This window comes from Dermacentor andersoni, chromosome 1 (assembly GCF_023375885.2).
Source record: "Dermacentor andersoni chromosome 1, qqDerAnde1_hic_scaffold, whole genome shotgun sequence".
Classification (NCBI taxonomy): domain Eukaryota; kingdom Metazoa; phylum Arthropoda; class Arachnida; order Ixodida; family Ixodidae; genus Dermacentor; species Dermacentor andersoni.
This window is the reverse complement of record NC_092814.1, coordinates 118281575-118307207: the sequence shown is the minus strand read 5'-3', so window position 1 is coordinate 118307207 and position 25633 is coordinate 118281575. Positions and strand designations below refer to the sequence as shown.

The 25633-nt window shown below is 44.8% G+C and overlaps 1 protein-coding gene across 2 annotated transcripts in view; it reads right to left on the bottom strand.

The window, feature by feature from the left end:
• Positions 1 to 4022: 4022 nt before the first annotated feature.
• The window catches only part of LOC126545734 (probable G-protein coupled receptor CG31760), a 211909-nt gene continuing 190298 nt past the window's right edge, over positions 4023 to 25633 (bottom strand). For both annotated transcript variants that reach the window (XM_050193686.3, XM_055061949.2), the window contains one exon: positions 4023 to 12005. In XM_050193686.3, the coding sequence (XP_050049643.2) occupies positions 11778 to 12005 (228 nt within the window). In that variant the 3' untranslated portion in view covers positions 4023 to 11777. The remainder of the gene's footprint in view (positions 12006 to 25633) is intronic.

The window sequence follows — 25633 nt, the reverse complement described above, 5'->3', positions numbered from 1 at the left end:
CGCTTGAAGCTCTGCACAGGCGGTACTTACTGGGCTTCCAGGAGCAGTCGTTGCTGCGCTGCTACCATCGCTGTTTGTCCAGGCAGTGCTGGCGTGATTCCGCGAGAGGGTAGCACTCAGTCCGTGTAACGCCTCTGACTTTGTTCATGATGCCCAACATCGGTGGAAAGAGGGTGGACAGTGGCCGCCATCACAGTACGCCGTGGCGCCGAAGGTGTTGGAAGAATAGAAGCTTGTGGATTCTTGCCGAACTGGACGTGTATACTTCAGCCGGAGGACGTAGCGGCTAGACGCGGCACCTGGGCTCGTCGTGTGTACTCTCCCAGTTCTCAAAGTGTGTTAATCTGTGCCTCCTAGTGAAGCACGTCGTTTGTAGTACGCTTCGGCAAACCATAGACAGATATACTTTGACGGTGAGATGACTGGAAGCGACGATGCATTTTGCTTCGTGCGCAAGGGAACCCATACGAATTCTCAATATTATAAAAAAAATTTCGCAACTAAACGTGGGCATCCTCCCTATGGTCCCACTTAAGACTGGTGAGTCTTCGGCGAGACACGACTTTCACCTCGGCGTTGGTTTATGAATAAGCTGTAAAGCGTGTCGTGAGACAAACCTTTTAGCAAGCTCTCGAGAGGCCAGATCACAGTGTATTCTCCAGGCGCAGTTTTCTTTCTTGGCTGCAGCAGCGCCACAGTGGCTGAGAAGTAGAATCTTTCGCTGACAATCTGTGGGTCCGTTGTTCGAACTCTCGCTAGAAATTTCGACTTTCTTTCTTAAATTAGATTTCTCACAAAGTACTTTGCAATTCTTGCGATGGTAGGCGGCCGCAGACGCAGTGGAATGTCAAAATTAGCAGGGAAATGACGCCGTAACAAGTACCACTGTAAAAAGTAGTCAATTTTTCAAAAGCTTCCGTGAAATCAAAACGGACAAACGCTATTTTATTAACTGCACCAAGAGCCGTAGCGTGTAGCGAAAGACAGAGAGCGAATAACTTCTTGCTCCCTGCAACTTTAAGTAAGGATATTGTGGGGTATATCACAGTTAGTTACCGAACACGTAGTCTTTGCTTCAAAGTTTTCAGGTGGTATAACTGCACAACGGGATGATCTTGGGAGGGGCGAACAAACGACATATATGCATCTTAATCTAGGAATAATGCCATTCATATTTTTAAAGTTAAATTCCATACCTTCTTCAGGAAGAGAAAATTCACTTCCCGAAATGGATCATTCAGTCCGCAAGGGGGAATTCACTTGAGCAGTTCACGGGCTCCAGCTGGCGAGGCCTTACCTTTAGTATAGAAGTAGCTTTCCCAGGCTTCACCTCTACTCGAAGGCAGTCTCTGGGGCTGACACTTCACGCTTGCATTTGCTATCTTGTTGGCGACAGTGATGACCAAAGGCGGAGCATGTCATTTTGCACAGGTGTACAGTTGCAATTGGTAGACCGGTGGTGCAAGCGTTGAAATGCGATTCGTTGCACCGGTTAATGGCCGTGTAGGTCTGATGATGGATGCGTGCGTGCTCTTTTTTCTCTGAGCAGTCAGCCACAGCGGTGTCGCATGTGTTGAAAATAAGAATCTCTTGGTTCCTTCCCGGATTCAAGAATGCATTGAGTCCTGCAGGACTCAAAGCGGGGCGTGCCTTAGTATACGGCCCACCTTTAGCCTAATAGGCGGCCGCAGCGGAAAGCGCGAAGCAGCAGTGTCATTCCTTGCCATGCCACGTGAACCGCACGAAGAGACACGATCATAGGAGGCCGGCTGCTCAAACAAGACACGAGTCCGCTCAAGATGGACGCTTGATGTGATCTACAGTGATCGTATAACAGGGATATGTCCAGTTCGAACAAGACATATCCCTTGTTCCACCCCTGTTGATAACGTCACGCCGCATAACCAGCATGAGCCTTTCCTCAACAGGTATGCTGGCATGTAGCACGCTGCCTCACTGTGCGCGACTCATCGATACGATTACGTAGGTTTAAAATATAACTCTTGATGGGGCATACTGTGGTGGCCACTGCAAGAACCGTGCTGTGTTTATTATTAGCTCCTTGTGTACGGGCTAACCGCCACCTGTACTGGGATGTCGTCGTCCTTGTGTCGCACAATGAAACGGCCTCTGCTTAACTCCGTCGCCCAATACGCCATGCAGTCCAGCAGTGATGTTAGTGGCAGCAACGAAGGAGCTATTCGTAGAATACTTAAAGGTTATATTGCAATTATTTTCCCTCCTGCGCTTCGTCAGCAGTGGGAGCAGCGCTCCCACCAACGTTGCGACTATAATGTGTGTCAATTACTGCACACGAGAACAACGCTTTTGTAGGTCAACAACGCTCGGCGTAAATAAAAGCGAGATTAAGAGCAGCACTTGTTTGCATCGGTGAATAAATACTTCGAACGGCGCTTTTTATAGAGGGTGTTTCACGTAACTTGAACCAAGGATTTTAAAAGAAGTGTTTAACCGCAGCTGGGTGAAACCAACGACATATAGTTTACCGTCATGTCGCACTCCTCAAAAAATTCTTATATTCCGCTTAATTAGATAGTTAACTAAGATTAATTATGCGATTTTTTAAATATTCACTTCAGGGTCAAGTGCGTTTCGTTACGTTGTAGAGAGGGTTCAGTATGGACCGATCTAATTTTTTGCGGCAACGTACATGCTACGTGATGATATTTTTTTTTTTTTCGGTGTTTAGAGAAAGCCCGCCAAATATGAAATAAAACCACGTGACGACGCTAACGCACTGTCGTATTGCAGCGCTCTCAACCGTGCTTTGAGCCTATTGCTTATCAGGTGCGACGGTGCTTCCTTTCCGTGTGCCACCGCCAAAGATGCTGACGCACTGTGAAGCCGATGCCGAGGCTGCTCACTTCGCCACGGTCGTCAACGCGCACGGTCCTTTCGCACGAAGCGCGGTTGAGAGCGCTGCATTACGATAGCGCATGACGCAGTCACGTGGTTTTATTTCATACTTCGTGGGCTTTCTTTAAACACCGAAAAAAAAATAGCACGCAGCATGTACAGGCGCCGACAAAAGTGGTATACTCCACGCAGCGGGAGCCGGAGCAACGGCAAACTGCATCGCAACGCCATCTACAGGCAGCATCTGGGATCGAGACGGCCAATGGGTGCCCTTTATTATCTGCAGGCATGTCGCTTGACTCGTGTCAATGTTTCGTGCTTCAGCTCGCCAAAATGCCGAGCGACGCCGCTGCAGTAGCAATCTGCGTGGAGTATACCACTTTTGTCGGCGCTTGTACGTTGCCACAAAAAATTGGATCGGTCATTCCTAATCCCCTCTACGACGTAACGAAACGCACTTGACCCTCAAGTGAATATTAAATACTTGCATCAATGGTCTTAGTTAATGAACTAATAAAACGGAATAAAAAAATACTACAAGGAGTGCCACATGACGGCAAACCATACATTCTGGTTTCATTCAGCTGCGGTGGACCACTTTCATTAAATCCCTGGTTCGAGTTATGTGAAACCATCCTCTATAAAACATGGCTTCGTTCATGTGAGGGCCCAGCCCTGCCGTGGCCAGACTTTCGGTACTGGTCACAAAAACAAGGGCTGTCTTCAAACAACAAGGCGTAAATAATTTTACACTTTTCTCTACATGTGGCGTGAGCGTGAGTGCCACATGCGCTGTCTGACATGGCATCATTGTTTCGCAGCGCAAGGCCCAAATTGCAACGTAGCATGCAACAAAAGACGCGGCCTTTCTTTCTATGCGTCTTTGTGCGATAAATGTTGGTCATTCCTCCGTTTCTTTACCTTTATTTCCACTATGTAGATTTGTTTTGTTAGCCAGAATTTCCAAGCATGTCAATGTCAAACATTTTACTATAGAATAAATAATACGAGACACAGAACAATAAATGCGCAGAACTAGCACTGGACATTATTTGACTTTGCTACAAAAAAAAAAAAATGCAATGAAAATTGGGGGCCAAGTTGCTCCTTTTTTTTTTTTTTTATGAGAAACATACGAAGCAAGAGACGAGAAAGAGAAAGCGAATTTATTGTTGGAAATGAAGAGTGGTCGGCCTGAGCTATGCTCTCTGTCCTGCTACTCTGCACATGGGGAAGGGGAGAAGGGGATGATCATGAAAACAGGACGAAGCGATGCGTATGTCGCATCCATGTAACGCAGTGGCTTTGTTAAGCCTCGAGTCCAGTTCGATGCTCCGCAAACAAGCCATATATCCCGTGTAGCTGCTTTTGCTGCTGTGCCCCCGGCCACTCAATGCAACCAATGCAACATCTTCCGACAATGCTTGCCATCCGATGCCTGCCAGCGTAGAACCTAGCGTCTTCCACGGTGACACGTACTCAGGGCAGTCGCAAAACACATGTTGTACACAGTCTCACATATTTCCCCAACAGACAATGAAGTTAAGGAAAGCATAGGAGATACTAACGCGTGTGTTTATAGAGTTTTTTACTCAATTTCAATAATAATAAGAAAAACTGAAATGGAAAAGTAATGACACAATCGGGGAGGCTGGTGGAAGCCAGAACCACAATCTCCGTATGACGCGTTAAATGTTCAACCGATTTGTGGTTTTGAATATCTTTTTCATTATCTTGGATATTCGTGAATGTTTGGTAATCCTGGCCCTGGGGGTGTTAGCCGGCACCGCTCATGGCCATGGCGGCGAATGCGGCTCGAAAGTATACTTTCAGACCCAGCCACCACGAAACCTTTTTGTGTATCTGTAAGCGCACATTATTACGATTAAAGGCAGTGTTCCGAAAAGAATAAACTACAGTAAACCCAAGAACTCGCTCTGTTTTTTATCTTTTGTGAAAAAAATGTACCTTTATTCAACAACAACGCCACAACATGCGACAAATTGTGATAAAATGTCCATCGGTATTTTTTGTTGTTCAAGTACTAGGCACACAACCTTTTCACAGCTATTACAGAGCAGCAAAACCGCATTGCACAAAAGAAAGTTAACTTTCAAAGAAAGTACAAACAACTGTGAACAAAAGATACCTTGTCCCTGGCGTATAGATACTTTCTGAAGTGCCGTATTTTAGCCCTAAATCCGACTAATAGGAGTGAAATGTAGCACTACGGACTAACATTCAGTCTAAACCATCACGGGTGTCCCAACATTTTAAGTTTACAAAAATACATCGTGGAACCTTCTCGTTCTGCAGCTACTATTTAGGCTGCATATTATCACGCGTGAACACGACGCAATTGCAAATGTTATTCTCCCATTTTCTGGACCTAGACGGGCACAAACACGCAATAATGCTTTACTCCAGCTTTAAAAATGCAGCAATGTCACACAGGTATGAATGTTATCATGACATACGTCCGCGTACGTAATTGTCCTTGTCATGAACTCTTTGTCAGAAATGCGTTTATAACACAGCAGTTTAAAGTAAAATAGTTCATTGGACGTGCATTAAACTGACTTACGTACACTTCTAATGGTTGGCTCTTGGGAAGTAGTATCGGCCGTCTATATAAATGCTTAGGATACAACAACTTTTAGACTCCAAATACGATCAGTAGAAGAACCCTTGCTCCAGCCTAAGACGTCACTTGTTGAATCACTTTTGATAACTTCAATAGCATGGCTTGTTCTGATGTGTGGCTATAATACAATGTATGAAGCTAACTTCCGAACCTTTACTAGCGCACATCTTGACGCCAGTTTAGTTACTAATTAGCAGGAATTATGATTACGAGGAAAGGCTTCCAAGCAATAGTAATTATGTTTCATGCAGCCTAATCGAATTTATTCGACTACTAAACATGCACTTCTTCTGAACGGCCATCTTTCACCTCTGATAAATATAGCTGACACCTCGAGGGTGCCTTCAGAAGAAAGAGTTTCTATTTTCTCTTCGTTTTCCTGTCTTAACAAAGCCGTTTTAGGTGGTCAATTTTATTGGCAATCTTGAAAGACCTCCGGTTAGGCGTAACAAACATGCTCGAGTTTTGGAATGTCTCTAGGCTTAAGAGGCAGAAAAGAACACCTGGAACATTCGTTACATTTAGCTTATCGTTGACGCCATGAAATCTTCACTGTTACGCGTAACTAAGCCTTCCATTTGAAGTGTAACTCACGAAAGACACTATTAATTCCGCAACAAGCTAGCACTATATAATAAACAAAGCACGTTCTAGACCGCTTAGTCAAAGAGGTCGGAAACTATTTTGGAACAACAATAATTTCGTTCTTCCCTCAGTGGCTGTGCTTGTTCTTTTATGAACAGGTATGGCTGACAAGTTTTGTGCATCAAGGGATTTTATTTCTGTATTTCTATAACACCAATGCAGAGACCACGGGCGCCCCTAATGTGATTTGTATCGCTGTTAACGTCTTCAAAAACATGCATGGTAAGCTTTACTAAATTGATGACATCTGACTTATAGTATTAGCGTCTGTGAGCGTTTGATGAGCACGTGACATCAAGCGATTCCACACGGAGATTACTAGTCCTAAATTCGTCATGCTCCCACATAGCTTTATTTCTAATTGCCCGAAAACCACTGTGGGCAACCTGTGCTGCATACTCGAATAAAGTCCGCTCAGTGACTTGCAGTATTTTTTCTCTTGTCACCAAGTCAGCGCATTTCTATTTGCATTCTTTCTTTGGCTATATATTTCTCGCCCCCAGGCTGGAAGATCTTGTTCATTTGAACCACTTTGTAAGTGAACAAGCAGCCGCGAGGAATATGCGCGCGTGTTCGCTGCAGGAGCCAACCATTTTCCACGTTTCGTCGATTAGCCGCTTGCCTAATTCGATACCTCAAGTTACGGCGGCGGATTACTGTGGCGACAAGTAACAAACCACTGTCTATCTACGCAAGAAAAATTTCGCGTGTTTATTTCTTTTTTTCCCTGCGAGTTGCACCTATAGAGTGAACGCCATGACGCGCGTCAAATTTGATATTAGGGCGCAACTTTCTTAACCTTGCACTTTTACGGCAGTCAGCCTAGGCAAAGTCTCATATTACTTCAGCGCTGCGCAGTTTCTCAGGTTTGATAAAATGAATGCCGTCGACACATGACACAATCGTGTCTTCGCGGCTTGCAATAAATGCGGTCTTACGCGGCATGCTCTGCTGACTCCGGTCAGAATATACTATGCATCGCTTTTTTATCACTGGTTCTCCCAGCGGCTGGCGCCGCTAAGGCAACTGGTACAGGACAGCTTGAAAAATAATGTATTGGCACTGCTTTTCCGACACTAGCGGCAGAAAAATAGTAAGGGGTCGGGTTCACGCTTGTACAATACGCAATATCGCAAGTGGAAGTGTGTCCCAAGGTCACATTTTTTTTTTCTTTCCGAAAACCACGGACAAAGGCAAATAACTGCGCTTTGTACTCTTGCCTAGCTCGTAATAAGCGCTTGCAGCAAGCGCCTTACGGCCAAGACACTGGCAAGTGTGAATCTGCGCTCCGTACTAACGCTCCAGCCTTGAAAGTCGTGAATCCGGCCCCTGTAAGCTATTTATGTCTCATTCAGCAGTGCAAATCCTCTGTTCAAATCAGCTCATAGAAGATTCAAACGATCTGGTGTGCTGTCCTTTTGATTTCCTATGGTAAGACAAATTATCAGGCTGATTACAACCGAGAAAGTATATGTCTCGGTCTCCTGAAGCTCAGCTGCGGAAAATGATAGCAGTAAAGAAAAGAAAGACAGAATGAAAGAGAAATAAGAAAAAGAAACCATCAGCAAAATACTTTATAATAACAACCCGCACGGCGCTGTGAAACATTCAATGGCAATGTTATTGGAAACGTTGATATTTAACTACGCGTCACAGACTGATATTTACACTAAGAACACACCCACAGAAATGCGGAGTTCGAAGGTACTTGTAAGTTGACGGGGTTTTTCATCGGGGACATGAGGCAGGTGCCTCATCGACTGCGCGTAGCGCGTGTGCCGCCATTCTACACCATGTGACTGGTACACTGTTTCTTGGTACGCCTCGAAACCTACTATTTACGAGTCGATTATACAGCACGACCCATAGTGAGCGCGTTCACGACTATTTTGACAAATAAAGTGCTCACCACTTGCACTGCTGCTCACTGCATATTCTACGGCACAGCGCCGTTCAGAGATTGTTCCATGTCAAAGATAACAGGCTTCTCAGTCAAACATTCGCATTACATTGCACGGCCAAAAGTAGGTGGGCTTCGCGAAGCCTGAACGGTGTTCACTCGAAATCGCCTATTTTTTTTTATTATTCTTTAATTTATGAAATCAACGACCAAGAGAGAAAGGATTAGTTGTCCGCGGATATGAGCTGGCAGAATAGCCCAGGGCCTATGTGAGCTGGCCTGAATTGCCTGGGTCTTCACGAAAGGGAAGAAAACATTTTCTCAAGCAAAGTATTTCGGGAGGTGCCTTGCCACCTTCGCATCCTATTTCAACGTAACTCGACGTATAACTCGAGAAGCGACTGCTCAGACTATAAACAACTGGCGGTAAGCTTTTGGACACAGACACAAACGCTAGAGTGAACAGAGTAGGACGTTTCACATGCGTAGACGAGAAAAAAAAAAGCAATCGCTAGAAATCATGGACAATTAACAATGCATTTGTGCGGACTACTGCTCCTTACTTAAGATACCAAGTTCTAAAATGGACTGCGCAAGTATAACTATAGATATATTGCTTAGCCACGCACTTCCAACAAACGATATTGAAGAAAAGCCGATGCGTATGTGTATAGGCTCATGCCGTTTTCCAATGCGAAAGATTGTGTACTTGCACATTTGGAAGATTGAGGTTGCGAGGAGCGAATAGGCACCGTTAGAAATAGTCACTGACCACTTTTTCTGTGCAGCGAAAATCGAACTGCGAAGAATTCAGGTGTGCGTGTTGCGAATTTAATGACGCCATGTTGCAAGATAACCAGCATTTAGTACACACGGCTGACAGCCGTTCAACCACACTGTAACAAAAAACAAGCAACGAAATGCTGTCCCATATGAGGCCTTCTTCACTTTTAGTGTAAACCTAAGGAACGTAGCTGATTGGTCAAGCTTAGTAGTCTCTTTGCGTTATTTCTAAAGCTTACTTTATTCCTCCTACCCAGCACAATATCAAACAAGTAACGTCAGTTGAGAGCGTTGCGCAATTACAACGGACGTAGTCATGATTGCACGCTAATAGTAAGAAAACACAACTGACCTACAATGTTCGTTATAAAACTTCGACTTTGCTTACGTGCTGTACGCTTCTTTGACAAGAGCTATCACTCCAGCTATTGGACAACTAGCCGATTTTCTGCACAGTGCGTATACTGCGGTTTCATTGAACAGCGGGACAATGATTCTCGTCTATTTTTGGTGTATATACATGGTGACAACAGGAATATATGAGTCTGTTCTACACACGTATAAATGATAGGTGCAAAAAATTTTTTTTCTTCACGGAACGTTGAGATTAAAATAATCTCATATCAACCTGTCTTTAGCTTCATATATATATATATATATATATATATATATATATATATATATATATATATATATATACTATAAGGTGCGTCTGCGTCGAACTAGTAAAGGAACTCCGCCTTTCTTTCTTTTTTTTTTTGACGTTGATATCTGAACTGCGGGACTTATTTTTTTACACTTCGAATAATAGCTTGTTGAGCGAAGGCGTCTCAAGAAAAAAGTATATCACGGGGAAACGATAGCGATTACAAATGTAATAAACCAGCTAGTGGCAAAAAACCATAGGGTATTGAGAAGAACATCGATGACCTACAACGACTACAGCTTAGGTACGTCAGTTTCACTGGACGCCTTCTGCTGACCGTGTCAGAAACACGCCCAACGTCTCCATCACATTGGCTTCCACATTTTCACAAGCAGTGATGATGCACGGCACAACAGAACTACACGAAATACCACCTTTCACTCAACAAACAACGACAACCTTCCATCTCCGGGCAAGGCTCCGAGAAAAGGCATCGACAACGTGACTCGCCTCATTCACACGTGGGATTCTTTCTCGAAGGAACAGTATACAGTGGCACACAGAGTGAGGAACATTTCAGACAGCTAGACTCCAAGTGCAGATTTCTCAGTGAAACTGCGAAATAAGATTCACATCCTGTGATTATGCTTGTGGATGTATAGGTACGCTGCGTGACACAGAACACAAAAAATGTGACTGCACATCTTGCGGTATCATCGGACAAGATCTTCTGGCGGCACTGTTTTCTCCGACACGTACGTTGTTGCTTCCCCCAATCGCCTTCCTTCCCATCCATGGTGTGCTCGAGACAATCGCAGCCTTCCGTCGTTCGCGTGAGGCGCGAGTATGTTTTTTTCAAAGCCACCCTCGAAAGCGATCAACAGCCGGCCTGTCGTAGAACGCTATAGCTACGATTGGCGACGTGGTAGGAAGTGGTGATGTGAAGGGTCTTACTTTGCATAAAACCTGCGCTATGTGGCCTTTTACACTAAGCGTACAAAAATACGTAGGGTTATTGAAGGCAGTCATGCCCCACATGGGTTTACCATTTCTGGCATTACAGGATCAGCAGTGCGGATACTTAAAGTGTTCGTAGCTGTTACGCCTAAAATACGAAGTACAAGCGAGGGTCCCAAACATGCTTTTTTTTTTTTTTGATGTTGCCGCGTTGCAGAATATCGGTCTATATTTCATGTACCAAATTTTCATGTACCAAAGTGCCCTTAAATGTCATCACACGAAATACGGTGCTCTTAAAAGGAGCAGGAAACTTCAGTTCACTTTCGACCGTCGTGCTAGCATTTCCTGCTCGACTCTTGAAAATGCGCCTCCAGGATATCGGTTCATGTCGTACGCATTATAAAGAACAAGTGTCTTTTTATCTTGTATTGCGACCGCTTCGGCGATGGAAGAATTTAAGTAGGATGATCAAATGTGAGCGATATCTCGCTCAGAAACCTCACTGAGATCAAGAAATTAAACAATGTTATATTTTCACACCCGTGCGAAACTGCATTAGAAGACGTAACGAAATGAAGCATTGTGTCTTTACTTGTTTTTATGCCCAGGTGCATCTTTTCAAGAACGCTAATCTCTCTACATTCCGTTGAACCGAGCACAGCGCTGTTGCAGCAACCGTTGGAGCATTTAAGCAAATCATATAGCCATATATATAGTCTATTGCAAAGCTGACCGCTGTTTCGCATCTGCGTTCCCGAGTTGACAACCTACTTGTTTACTGCGCCGCGTGGTATCCACTAGCGTATTTACTGGAGTACAGAGCCGTGTAGATTTGGCACGCGTTTAAGGCGCTGGCTATAGCGCCGCCTTCGGACGGGCAGGTCACAGCTCTCTCGGCCGTAAGCCTTCTCTCTCTCCCTTTCTTTATTTCTTTTTTCTTTGCGACGGTGCACTACTGAGGAAAACTGCATCATGTTTGTGGATTCAGGTAAATGTTCGTGATTGCAGTGCACGATAAACACGTTGTGCCCATCGCATGATGTATGCGATGGCAAAATGAAGACACCAGGCACTCGCTCCATAAGCCCGCGCGGCCTCCGCTGCCGACACTCCCGTTTGGCCCACCTGGCGAACGCGCCAACGGCGTTACCGCCTCATAGGGCCAGTGCCGAGCGTCGCCAAGCTCGCCCAAAGGTTGCTAAACTGGGGTGGTCGCTTAACTCACTACAGAGTCACTTCTGGACATCGCAGACAGGACACAACACAACCAGCACTGTCATTGAAACAATATCGGCCTCAGAAGTTCGTCGGAAGAACAGGTCTCACACTCGTTCGCTGACCAGCTCGGCGGCGGGCGAGATGCGCGAGCCAGGTGAGTCGGTGTTGTCGAATTTGATGCACATCGCCTTCACCACGGGACTCTGGGTGGAGTTGCCCTGACTGCTGCTGCTGAAGAAGCCCCCGTGCTTGGGCTTCAGGTGGCGGTTGTTCATCTCCATGTGAACGATCTTCATGAATTCGATCTGGGCCGCCAGCTTTTGAATCTCCTCCTGCACAGAGCGCGAGATGCTTTTAGCCCACCACGCGATGATCTGCATCAGGTGACACAGTCATGGGATACTTTTCGTTCGCATATAAGAGCCCGACATTTGGACGTATAGTGCAGAATGCTCACTGAAGCGCCCATACAAGGAAAGGAAATGATGCCGCGCACGTTTCTGCGTATAACAACTCTTCGCTTCAGTGTTCAAAGTACTAAGTGCGCGAAAACACAAGAGACGCGAAAGGAAAACACACAGGTGTGCCTTTCAGGCGCCGCCTCTTTTAGCGGATATACAAGAAAGCGGTGGCAGGACAACGTCTTGCTGCGAGCGCCGCCGTTGGCGCTGGCCTGACTGCGTAGAATCCCTTGATATATATACAGCGAATAGGCTCGTATGGCCCCAAGACTCCACAGTATGGCGCGCGGGAGACACCTTCGGCATAGAAGAGGCTGCCGGCTGCTAGGAACGGATTCGACTGGTCAGCACTGTAGAGGATCGTGGAGCGGCCAATACGACTCTCTCTCTCGGCTTTCGCCAAAGAGTCGGGTCTGCTGCGCCAGTTGTATGCACCACCTGTGAGGCAAGCTCCCTCTTCAACCATATAAAAGCACTTCCCGTTATTCCCTCAGAACGGCAGACCAACGCGTCATCGCTGTGCAATAAGCATTTTGTGATCAAAAGTATAGTTTGAGGATCATGGATAATCTTTCCATGTTTCTTCGGCGCCCAAAATTTGTGTTGCGTTTAACAGACGTTGTGTGTCTGATAGAGCATAATATTGGAATTAACCGCCTGTTTTAGGTACCCCGATTTCCATTTCATGCAGAAAAAGTCGTCAGAGTCCTATAGAGCGCGAACTCAGTTGATAGGCCACGCTGCACAAGCAGAAACATTTCTTTTCGCTTTGCTCCGTATAAAAAGAAAACGAAAGATGTGAGAAAAAAGGTGTTCAGCTTTTGAGTGCAGTGCCCTTTCCAGCACTATATATAGCCTCAATGAGAGCACATAGCAGGCAGTGAGGAGGATATGTACAGCGAGACGTTAAATTGTTTACTTAGTTTTCACCACCAAAAGTAAGCGACGGCGTAGTGGATAGTTTTGGGGTTAATTTTGATTACCTGAGATTCTTTAGCACGTACCGAAATATACACACATGGGCGTTTTCGTTCTGCGTTCCAACATTAATGCAGCCGTCGAGGCGTGAATAAATCTGCGACCCCGAATTCAGCATGCCGGATGCCACAGACGTCGAAGAGGCAACAAATCCGATCCAGGTTTTCCCCAAACCGCAGTGACATATTAGGTGTTTCGTTGCGAAAAAAAAAAAATGATTGCTTCCATTTATCGCCGTCGGTGAGCGCTTGAGACAGAAATTCTCTTACAACTTTCAGAGCCGGTAAGGCAAATAGAAGTGCTAAGCATGGTAGCTTGTGTTGTGAAAAAAAGTAACCAAAAAATGTACGTAGACCGTGTTTGGTCGTTATAAAACGATAGCAACGAACTGCGCCAGCTCACTGCGTGGAGGCAATGTACACAGAACTATCTGTAAGCTAAAAGATCCCTTGTACTAATGAGCGTCTGGCATGTTTACAGTGGATACTTTAATCAAAAAGCATTGGCGCAGCTTGGCTCGGAACAAGAGAGCACGTTAAAGAAACAAAGACCCCCCCCCCCGCTTCGTTGTCTCGACGTGTAGCAAGCAATCAACACGGAATAGAAATTAGGCAGCGCACCATCGGTAAAAGTCTCACGCCCGCTGATCGCCGGAGAGCACAGTTGCAGCGCGTTTGCCCGAGGCTGGTTTGAGATTAACATCTACGCGAGACGAGAGTGGGAAAAGCGACGGGCACATTTGAATTAGCCTTGAGCGAGTCGAGAGCATTACCAACGCACGCAAAAGCGACGGCTTCCTCCCACGAGTAATGCGATACTCGAAAAACGCTGTCGATAGGCGATAACGGTTATTTTTTCTGTAGTTGTGAACAATTACCGCAGCGAAGTCCCAGTTGTACAATACGGAGGAAAAATTCATTTAAAGGGGAACCACCGTAGCCCTTCAGTTGTTGGCGAAGTAGGTGGTACCCGAATCTCGAAGGCGTCCAACATAACTACCGCTTTGCGCTAAGATTAACGAACGCTAGGGAACTTAAATTTACAGATCTGGGTGCTTTATTTCGTTTTTTATTGAAATGTGCACCAACAGGCTTAATGGAAGTCATGCTCTTGCTCATAGTTGCGCGCCTCTCTTATGCCCCCCAGCCTCCAGGCAAAGTCTGTCAAAAATTCGAAGCACCTTACCAACTTTTGTTTCCGTGCTGCGTCGGTTTGTGCGTGACTTGTCTTCGGCATGGCTGCGCATGACCTCAATAGCCCACACGCTGGAATTTCTGTCAGAATCTTCCAACGAAGAGAACTGACCCATAATCGACGTTACAGTCATACCGGACGATATTGATAGCGGGGGATAAGTAAACTAGGAATCAAGTGATGACAGAGGCTTATTTCCGATAGCGCGTCCGAAGATGCGCGGCGATCGAACGTTGCTCTTATCCAAGTACATGCTGGACTACATTCGGATAACGCTCGTGTCTTTTCTGTAGAATTTTGCTTTCTGTAGCTCATTCGTTTAAGTCAATTGCCTTGGCGTGTGCGTATATATCTGTACATCACGTTTGTTGTCAATTCTGGAAACTGCGCTGATCCCCTTAATGCCCGCCAAAACGTCCACTAAACGTTACACTGATTACGTTAAAGACGGTCTTGGATACGGCCAGTTTTCAGCACGCCGACAACTATACTGCCACCGTAAGATTGTTCGTCTGGGCGTCTACAATGTTAAAGTCACGACACTATCATTTATTATAGCAGCGCTCGCTGTTCATTCACATTGCCGTTCACGAGCGAAACTGGTGAGCAAAGCTACATACGCCTCCTCATTGCGGAAATTGGCCGCGATCCCCGGCAAACAACAACGCCGAATTTCCAGTGGTTCCACGGGGAGGATCCAAAACCTCGTGTGCACAAAGAGAAAATGGTGGCACGGTACTTCACCACGTCTTTTGTTTCGTTATTCAGAGTGTCAGCCAACTACTTAGGCAGCCGGCCGATGAGAAGCATCGCCGTATAGTTACAATTTTGCACAGACATACTTTTGGTTATGAATACACAAGCGCGAAAAATGTTGCATACAGTGAACGGCTATAAACAAATTATACATTTATAGCCTAGATGTCTGCCAGGAGAGAATTGAATTGACAAGGTTTTAGGTCCTGCGGATACACGGCTGTCCATGATGGCTGCCGTAGTGGAATGGTAGTAGCTAAGCCTAGGATACTTTAACGTTCGCCGCTAAACCTTACAACACGTTTTTTTCTTCACATTCTTCCCCTCTCCGAATGCCACTGTCGCAGCTGGGAATGCATCCCTCGGCTTCGTGCTCATCGTAACACCATAGCTCCTGATCTACCGCAGATCGCGTCAGCAAGAAATGAGCACAGGAAATAACTTTCAACCATAAGCGATGCAGCTATTCTTTCTTCGGTTTCGCTTTACCATACGTATATGCCTGTATCGCGACACCATCTGTATTTAATTTCAGTTTCGGATTATTCTCATCATAAACAAAATGCCTTCTTTTGTGTGTGTGCCCAAAGGTAAGGGCCGATAAAACTTACTATGTTGCAGTGCGTTATATACCCATTCTATGAGCTTTCTGACTCAAGATCGGAAGATTCGGATGCCTTCATACCCGCAGCAGCGCGGTTCAAGACCGACGTCTCTGGTATCGTCCTCAAGCGAAGCGACTATCATATACAGCAACATCGTGACTACGACAGTAGGTTTCATGCCCGTCGACGCGATGGTAAGCCTCGATGCTATCTCGCGACAGAAACTTAATGATTTCTTCAAACTTGCCCCTGCACTAATCCAAGAGGTTCCCGTGAACCCCCAGGAGAAATGTCATTGCCGTTGACACAACAGATGATAAGATGGTGCAAACTCTGCTTGGTTTGTCTGAAATCTGTGGTGTCCACACGCGGCCTTACATACCCCAGGGTGCGCATATAGCAGGTGTCGTATCTGATGTGGACTTGGTACTCAAAGACAACGTTTTAAGAGCGTGATCGTTTGCAAGCCACCATGCAAAATAATTAGCGTTTGGAGGCTGGGCTCGTCAAAGTGTACGAAGATATCGTTTGCCTGTGAAAAGCTGGATAGTCATATAAAGGCTGGGCTCGTCAAAGTGTACGAAGATATCGTTTGCCTGTGAAAAGCTGGATAGTCATATAAAGGCTGGAATTGTACGCTATTCTGTTCGGCCTTGCATACCAAGACGCTTACAATATCATAAATATCTTAAGGTTGGTAATCTTCAGGGCTTTTGCACCGGAGATCTTGTCTGTGCCAAATGTTGTGAAAATTACCATACACATTTGTGTGAAAGTCAGACGTATCGGTGCCCACACTTTAATGATCAACATTTGGCAACGGATAAAGGATGTCCTTCTTTGAATTATGAATTAAAGGCGCTAAAAGAGAAAGCCGAAAAGAAGGCAGCAGGAGATGAAAGCTCGCGTCGCCGTAGTGCAGGTCCAGCGACTGCAAATGCCTCGACTCAGCCAAAAAAAAAGCGCGTTCAAAGAATTACAAAGACACAGCGCATCGAAAATGAGGGGGCGAACTTCTTCGCTCTCAGAGTCATATCGTGGCCACCGCTGCCATGGAAATCGCCGGAACAAGTCTCTACAAAGACTACGACTACAGTGTCGAACATTGCACACAGTACCTAAATCGGTCTCAGCCAACGATGATGTGCAACTTGTCAATCTTCTGAAGATGCTTGTCAACATCATCAGATCTCTAATCACCGGTCGTCAGACACAAGCAGCGTCAGCAGCAGAGCAACTTTTGGAGGTCCTCGTTCAAGACCTCGATGGCCTTCACTGGAGGTTTTACCGGAAATAATCTTAACACTTGTCAGGAGCCACGCCCCTTTGTGCTGCAATGGAATGTCATGTCGCTGCGAACGCGGCACGCTGACCTAGTTCTTCGACTCATCGCTTTGAATACTGCACCATATGTTATAGCACTTCAGGAAACTTAAACAAGAAAAGACGAATAACGACTGCCACACTTCGTGGGTGTCCACAGTAACACTCGATGCGCGGAACCAGCCTGTGGCTCTTGTCAATGTGTGGTCGCGGCGCATATGTGCAATGCTTCAAAACCGTCACTATACGTACGCGCTGACTTGGATTTCACGGTTCTCGACACGGACGACATCTGTGATGATGAGTTTGAGTGTACAGCTGGATGCTGCTATGAGTCTCATGGATGTGACTACGACGGTGGCAAGCATACACAACTGGCATGCACGTTCTTTAGATACCTCACCACTTGAGTGCTTAGTCCCTCGGTGTGGTGCATCATTTTGTTTTAAGTGGAGATCTTAGTGCCCGCCATCCGCGATAGTGTTCCCGTCTCCAAGACAGTTGTGGGGCAGAGATCAACGCGTTATTATTAAGAATGATGTGCAAATACTGAATGATGATTCACCTACATTTATAGTCAGAGGAAAGGAGCATTCCTCAATAGATCTTGTGATATCAACGACAGATGTGTGTTTGGCTTGGTTTTGCGAAGCTGACCCGTGAGGCTCAGAGCACCTACCTATTTGATTAACACCAACACATACAGCAGGCCGCCAGACCGTACAAACTGGGAGAAGTTCCATCAGCTGATCTCAGGAGCACCATCTCAAGACAGTCTGTTCAAACGAATGAGTGAGTGTTTACGACAAGCTACAGTACGACGACGAAGAAGTATCGGGAAACCGAACCTCGATCTTAAGCTTTTGCGGCCCCCTGCACGTTGACGCCGCGCATATAGGCAGGCGCAGTGCTCTCACCGATGCACTGACTGGACTCTGTATAACCGCACTAATGCAGCCATACGGCGGCATACAAAACAGCATCCTCGCAAGAGCTGGGTAGGCATATGTAGTTCGCGGCATACTCGAAGTGGTTTTGGAAGTGTATGGCGCATACTGCAAGCGAAAGCTGCAAGTATTCTACGGCTGCATTGTGCATAGCGAATGGCCAGTCCCCAAAAGATTTAGCGGAGGCATTTGGAGACCTTTTCGCCTCTCCTATACCCAGTGACACCACAAATGGCGACCTTCTTTCCTTTTACAAGTCAGAGCACCATAACTGCTTCCTATGCCCCTGCCTGCAGATGGACGACGCAGATTTTACTCTTGAGGAGCTCCGACACGCGCTCAGCCTCTCTGAACGCCGCACTGCCCCAGGTGAAGACAGTGTGACGTACATTGATACTGCGTAACACTGATGTGAGTTTTCATGACCGTATATTGTACGACTATAACGAAGTATGGAGAACCAGTGTAATCCGTGCTGAATGGAAATCGTCCTTGGTAATACTGATGTTAAAGCCCTGGGGCCCTGCAAAACACCTCAAGTCTTACCGGCCAATATCACAAACTTCAAATGTCATCAAGTTAACAAAGCGAATAGTCCTATTTCGTCTAGTTCTCAGGCTAGAGAAGCTGAATTTTTTTCCGTGATCTCATGAGTGCCTTTCGTCACCGCCGTTCAACTCTGGACAGCATTGCAGACCTTCTCTCAGCGCTAGAATTTCAAATCGGTCAAATTTTCAAGACAAAACATGCACTCAGTCTACACGCTCTTCCTAGACATACCCCAAGCTTTCCACTCGCTTCCGTATAATTTGCTTGTTAAGATGTAGAGTTAAACTTTCTGTTAAACGGAAAAGAAAATACAGAGAATCATACCTTATTCATAAGTTCAAGACATTGCAACCATCATGATCATCATCATCAGCCTCTTTTATCTCCAGTGCAGTACGAAGGCGGCTCCCTGCGATGTCCAATTGCTCTTGTCCTGCGCCAACCGATTCCAACTAGCGCCCGCGAAATTCCTAATTTCATCGCTCCCCCTAGTCTTCTGCCGTCCTCGACTGCGTTTCCCTACTGTTGGTACCCATTCTGTAACCCTAATGGGCCAACGGTCATCTAAACGGCGCATTACATGACCTGCACAACTCCATTTTTTTTCTCTTGGTGTGAATTAGAATATTGTCTTTACCCTTTTGCTCTCCGATTTAAACCGCTCTCTTTCTGTCTCCTAACGTTATGCCTTGCAATCTTCGTTCCATCGCTCTCTGCATGGTCCTTAACTTGTTCTCAAGCTTCTTTGTCAGTCTCCAAGTCTCTGCCCCATATGTCCGCACTAGTAAAATGCACTGATTGTACAACTTCCTTTTCAATGATAATGGTAAGCTTCCAGTCAGGAGCTGACAATGTCTGCCGTATGCGATCCAACCCATTTTTATTCTTTAATGAATTCCCTTCTCATGATCAGGGTTCCGTGTGATTAATTGACCTAGGTAAACGTACTCCTTCACAGACTCTAGAGGCTGACTGGCGATCCTAAACTCCTGTTTCTTTGCCCGGCTATTCATCATTACCTTTGTCTTCTGCATATTAATCTTCAACCCCACTCTTACACTCTCCCTGTTAAGGTCCTCAATCATTTGTTGTAACTCGTCTGCATTGTTACTGAATAGAACAATGTCATCGGGAAACCGACCGTTGCTGCGATATTCGCCATCGAGCCTTAATCCTAAGCCTTCCAAGTTTAATAACTTGAATACTCCTTCCAAGCACGAAGTGAATGGCATTGGAGAGATTTTGTCTCCTTGTATAACCCCTTTCGTTATAGGTATCTTCCTGCTTTTCTTGTGTAGAATTAAGGTAGCTGCAGAACCTCTATAGACATTTTCCAAGGTATTTACTTGAGCGTTCTGTACTTCTTGATTACGTAATGCCTCTATGCCGGCTGGTATCTTTAGTGAATCAAATCCCTTTTCGTAATCTATGAAAGCCATATAGAGAGGCTTATTGAACTCTGCGGATTTCTCGATAACCTGATTAATGACATGGATGTGATCCATCGTAGAGTATCCTTTCCTGAAGCCAGCCTGTACCCTCGGTTGACTGAAGTCCAGTGTTTCCCTTTTGCTATTGGAGATAATTTTGGTAAATATTTTACATAAGACTGGGTGTAAGCTAATGGGCCTGTAATTTTGCAATTCTTTAACGTCTTCCTTTTTACGGAATAGTATGATGTTTGCATTCTTCCAGTTTTCTGAGACCCTTGCAAGTCGATAGACACTTCGTATAAAGAGCCGCCAGTTTTCCAAGCATTATGTCTCCTCCATCTTTGATTAAATCGACTGTCATTACATCTTCTCCTGCCGCTCTTCCTCGTTTCATGTCTTTCAAGGTACTTCTGACCTCATCGCTAGTTATAGGAGGAGTTTCTGTATACTGTTCATTACTGTTTCTCATGGAGGTATCCTGACTCCTCTGGGTATTGTACAGGTGAGTATGGAATACTTCCGCTTCTTTTACTATATCTTCGAGATTGCTGATGATATTACGCTGCTTATCTTTCAGTGAATACATCTTGGTTTGCCCTATGCCAAGTTTCGTTCTCACTGATTTCAGGCTGCGTCCATTTTTTATGGCTTCTTCAGTCTTTCTCACGTTATAGCTTCGAATATCACTTATTTTCGCCGTGTTGATCAGTTTTGACAGTTACACGAATTCTATCTTATCTGTTGAGTTGAACGCTTTCATTCTTTGTCGTTTCTTTATTAGGTCATTTCTTACTTCGGAGAGCTTGCCTACTGGTTGCCTTGATGCCTTGACTCCCACTTCAATTGCTGCCTCTGAAGCGAGCCTAGTTACGGTTTCATTCATTAGCTCCATGTCATCATAATCTCTCCGTTCTAAGGCTGCATATTTGTTTGCATGTACCAGCCTAAATTTTTCTGCGTTTACTCTTACTGCCTCTAGGTTGACCTGTTTCTTCTTGACCAATTTTGCTCTTTCTCTCGTCAAATTGAGGTGAATCCTAGCCCTCACTAACCTATGATCACTGCACTTTACCCTACCTATCACTTCTACGTTCTGCACTATGCTGGGATTAGCAGAAAGTATGAAGTCAATTTCATTTCTTGTTTCACCATTAGGGCATTTCCCGGTCCACTTTCTATTGCTATGCTTCCTGAAAAAGGTGTTCATTATTCAAAGCTTATTTCTTTCTGCGAATTCTACCAGCATCTCTCCTCTAGAGTTCCTAGAATGGACGCCGTAGTTGCCAATTGCTTGTCCACCACCCTGCTTTTCCCCCAATTTTGCATTGAAGTCGCTCATTACTACAGTATACTGAGTTTGCACTTTTCTCATCGCGCTTTCAACATCTTCATAAAACTTATCTACTTCCTCATCATCGTGACTGGATGTTGGAGCGTGGCTTGTACTACCTTCGATATATACCTCTTATTAAGTTTGATTACGACTACGGCTACAATGTCATTAATGCTGTAGAATTCGTCAATGTGGTTATGTCAATCTCATTATGGATTAGGAGTCCTACCTAGTATTGCTTCTTATCTAGGAGACCTCTATAGCAGAGGACATGTCCGTTATTAAGCAATGTATTCACCAGTTCTTCTAATCTCACTAAGGCCGAAGATATCCCAAACAATTTCTGATAGTTCCTCAAAGAGCCCTACTAAGCTAGCCTCACTCGAGAGGGTTCGGGTGTTAAACGTTGCAAGGGTCAGTTTCCATTGGCGGCCTGATCGGACGCAAAGATTCTTAGTAACCTCTGCTGCGTTACAGGTCTGACTGCCGCCTTGGTCAGGTGTTCCGTAGCTGCTGGGGACTGAGGGCCATTAGATAATTGAGTGAGCCATCTGGGAGGGGGTGTCCGAATACTGCACCAGGGAGGCCAATCCCTGTTCTGGTGAGGGAGTGTCTTGTTGAAGCTTAGCGGGCCTTCCTAATTTTCTTGTACCGGGATTTGTATAGCCCCATTCGCTCTCGGCATCTTTTGCCGGTGACAGGCGTCACTCCAAGCCTGCAGATGTTGTGCACTGGTGGAGGTGAATTTCAAGCTCACCATCGTAAAAAAAAACTTATAGAGGGATTCGAACTTCCGACTATGGCAACCGAGCATTCGACACTGCTCAGTCAGATAATCCCATAGGCGGCGAGGCTATGGCCGACAAGTACAGCCCAGAGGGCCCTACACGCCTAAAAACTTTTGATTTATCCGTGATAGATTTCTAAACGGTCCTGGCCTCGTAGTTCCGGAATCACACGTGCGCAGATGGCCGTGAACTCGGCTGGGCAAACCCTACAGGCGCACCGACGACCATTCACAGTTGCGAATACATGTTCGTGGTCTACAGGAGCACAAACGGAAACCCGCGAAAGCGAATATAAGTGCAAATGTAGAAGAAATAACTGGACGCAAACTACAACTTTTTTTTTTTACTTGATGAAAATCTGTATGTGAACTTTGCAACTGTTGACGTTACGTTATTCATTTCTTATTGTTTGTGTGCTACTGCAAACCTTCTCATCACTTTTTCTCTTCCTTTAGCGCTGCAATGTCTTTTTTTTTTTGGGGGGGGGGGGGGGGGGGGGCTCTCATTAGAAAGTCAGCTCGAGGCATGTCGGTAGAGTCAGTTTAAGCCCATTTAGTATATCTCAAATGCCTGAAAACATGCTTGAATTATCCGCGGTACACGGGTTTTGATGATCGCGGCCGATGGCACGGCATAGTATTTCTCAATGGTTCTAACATCGTGGTTTTGGAGTCTCCCGTATGCAAGCGGCCATGAGCGCGGCTAGATAATCCTGGCTAGTCACGATATGTTTTTCGGCGGAATTGAACAGCACTTAAAAAGTGTGCAAAACAAAAAGAAAATTAGAAAATGAAAAAACTTTCAGCGCTTACCGCGAATTCTCTAGTCGCGTCTCGAGGGAGGTACACCAAACAGTTCACGGTCTCAGCTGCCTGTCTCATGCATCGGAGAAGTCTTTCCGAACGAGACAGAACCAACAGGCATTAACGTTTTAAAGGGAGCTTTAGAATCTATTCGCCATGCTAAGTTTCAAGCTATAGGCAACAACACTTAGTTTGGTTGCTTAGTGTCTTTTTGCCCTTTCTTTCAGTTTTTTCCTTCTTTTCCTTATTTTTCTTTCTTTATTTATTCCATTTGAATATTTTCTTTAATTCTCTTTTTCGCGAGCACCGGTGTCTGCCGCTCTTCTATCACCTCTGTCAGAGACACGATAGCCCACGATCCCCAGCGTAACAGGTAATCGAGAGCTGCTGTGCACGCCGTTGACACGCCGGCTGACACACGGCCGTTGACACGTGATTGACAGACGGCCGTGTCCCTGGCCTTGTGCACAGCACTCCTTTATTCTCAATTCGACACCCTCGCAGCTAACACACCTTCGCTCGTTGGCGCACTCACCCTCCTTACGCCCTCTCCCCTTTAGAAGAACCCCACCTATATATACTGTGGTGAGGAAAGCATATGTCGCCTTGAAGAAGACAAGTCAACTTGTCTAAACATTGGCTCCCACTTTCACCTTGTTCTCGTTTTGCTCAAGTTTAGAAAAAAGACTGTCATGATTAAGTGCACCCAAAAGCTTTAGTAAAATCTAAAAAAAAAAAAACCAACGAAGTTACCTTTGTCAATTTCTAGTTAACATTTATCTGTAAAGTAAATGAGGGCCAGGTTAGTCGAATATCCTTGTCTAAATCTAAATTGGTTCGGATGAAATAGGTTACATTTTGTCAGGTAATTACACAGGCGAACATGGATTAGTTTTTAAATTACTTTGATAAAAAAGGGGATAATGCATATCGGCCTATAATAAGAAATTAAGCATTTCTCACCTTTTTTAAATACCGGAGTAACCTTACTCATCTTTAACTGTCGGGGAAATACACCAGTTTCAAAAATTAGATTGGTTATGTAGGTCAATACATCCGCAATATCATCAGCAATCGTTTTCGCATGGTTAGCAGAAATAGTATCGATACCTGCGCTAGAGGACGTTACACTAGTAAATCTTCTTCTTACATCTTCTGGAGTAGCAGGACAAAGAAAAAAAATGAGTGACCACAATGATCAAGTTCGTCATGCTTACAGAATTGAACAGGTATGGGAGAGGAGTAGTCACTAAATGCGTTAGCGATATCTAATGGGTTAGATATTACTGATCCTTCATGATGAATGTGGGCTACAGGCGGATTAATGGTTATATTTAAAAAGGAATTGATGAAGCGCCATTGTTTTTTATGTCTGAGCCAGCACAATTAATTTTGCTTTGATAATAGCGCTTTTTGGCATCCTTCATTAGAGCATTCAGTGTGTTACAATACCGCTTGTAACTATCAAGTAGATGTACATTAAATGGTTGTCTTTTTTTAAAAATATAATTTATCTTTCTTACGCAGACTATAAGTAATCCCTCTGTCAACCTTGGGTTTCTAGGCGAAGAATAACGTTTACGGCAATTTTTTATGTTGTCGATGAAGATACGCAATTGCATATTATAGAGATGAAAGCTGTGTATGCTGATTCAGCATTATTTATTGAAGTGCCACAATACCAATCAGAATTAGACACCATTTCTATAAATTTGTCGCGATCAAACTTATTCTTAACAAAGTTTAGGCTATTAATGCGAGGACTGTTCTCAAAACAAAGTGCAACAGGGAAATGATCTTTAATATTGCTTTGAAGAATGAATGCGGAGGGAGTATGAAGAAGGTTCGAAGGCGCATGGTCAATAAGTATTCCCAAACTATCATAATCAGTGCAGCGGGTGGGAAGGGAGAGTAGAGATTCAAGACCTTGGAAACAGCTGACATTCTGAGTTAGATATTAGGAGGAAGCATAAAGCAAATTAATATTAATGTCACCCAAGATAACAACGGGCTTTTTTTCCTTTGAAAGAATGTAGTCAAGAATAATGTCAAGTGCTTCCCAAAAAAGCAGGAATTGGTGAATGCGGTGATCGATAAACGGTAACAAAGACAATATTATTATTAATGCTTATTACAGAGTGGTCAACCTTAATCCACACCGACTCGCAATCACAGATATTTAAGTGAATATCAAGGCTACGCTTGTACCTGATGTCGGACCAAATAAACATAGCTGAGCCACCATGTTGTGTATTCAATTATTATTATTATTATTATTATTATTATTATTATTATTATTATTATTATTATCGAGCGGCCAGTCAGTGAGCTTTTCTTTCTTTGCTGCTATCATCTTAAATGTCTTTATATATACTGGCTGCAAGCTGTGCTAAGCCTTTAGTGTATTACTAGGCTTCATCGTGTACGAACAAAGCACCAATATCGACTGTCTGAAGCCACGTGAAAATCATTTTTCCGCAGTCGGTCGCAAACAGTTTCTTCCCTAGAGAATGGAAAATAAGTAAGGTTGTACAAGTGTTCAAGTCGATCTGGTGACCACACAGACACTTCGAAACATCACCCAATTTCATTACCCTGTATCGCCTGTATGCTCTTGATTCATACAATTTGCTCCCACGTCGTATAACATATTGACAATAGGTCTTTAGTAACCAGCGTGGTTTTCAGCCAATCGACTCATGTGAAACACAACTTTTCGGGCTTACTACGGAATTACACATAAACTTAGATCCTCTTTACTAAACTGACGTATAAACAAAGAGGAGCTGT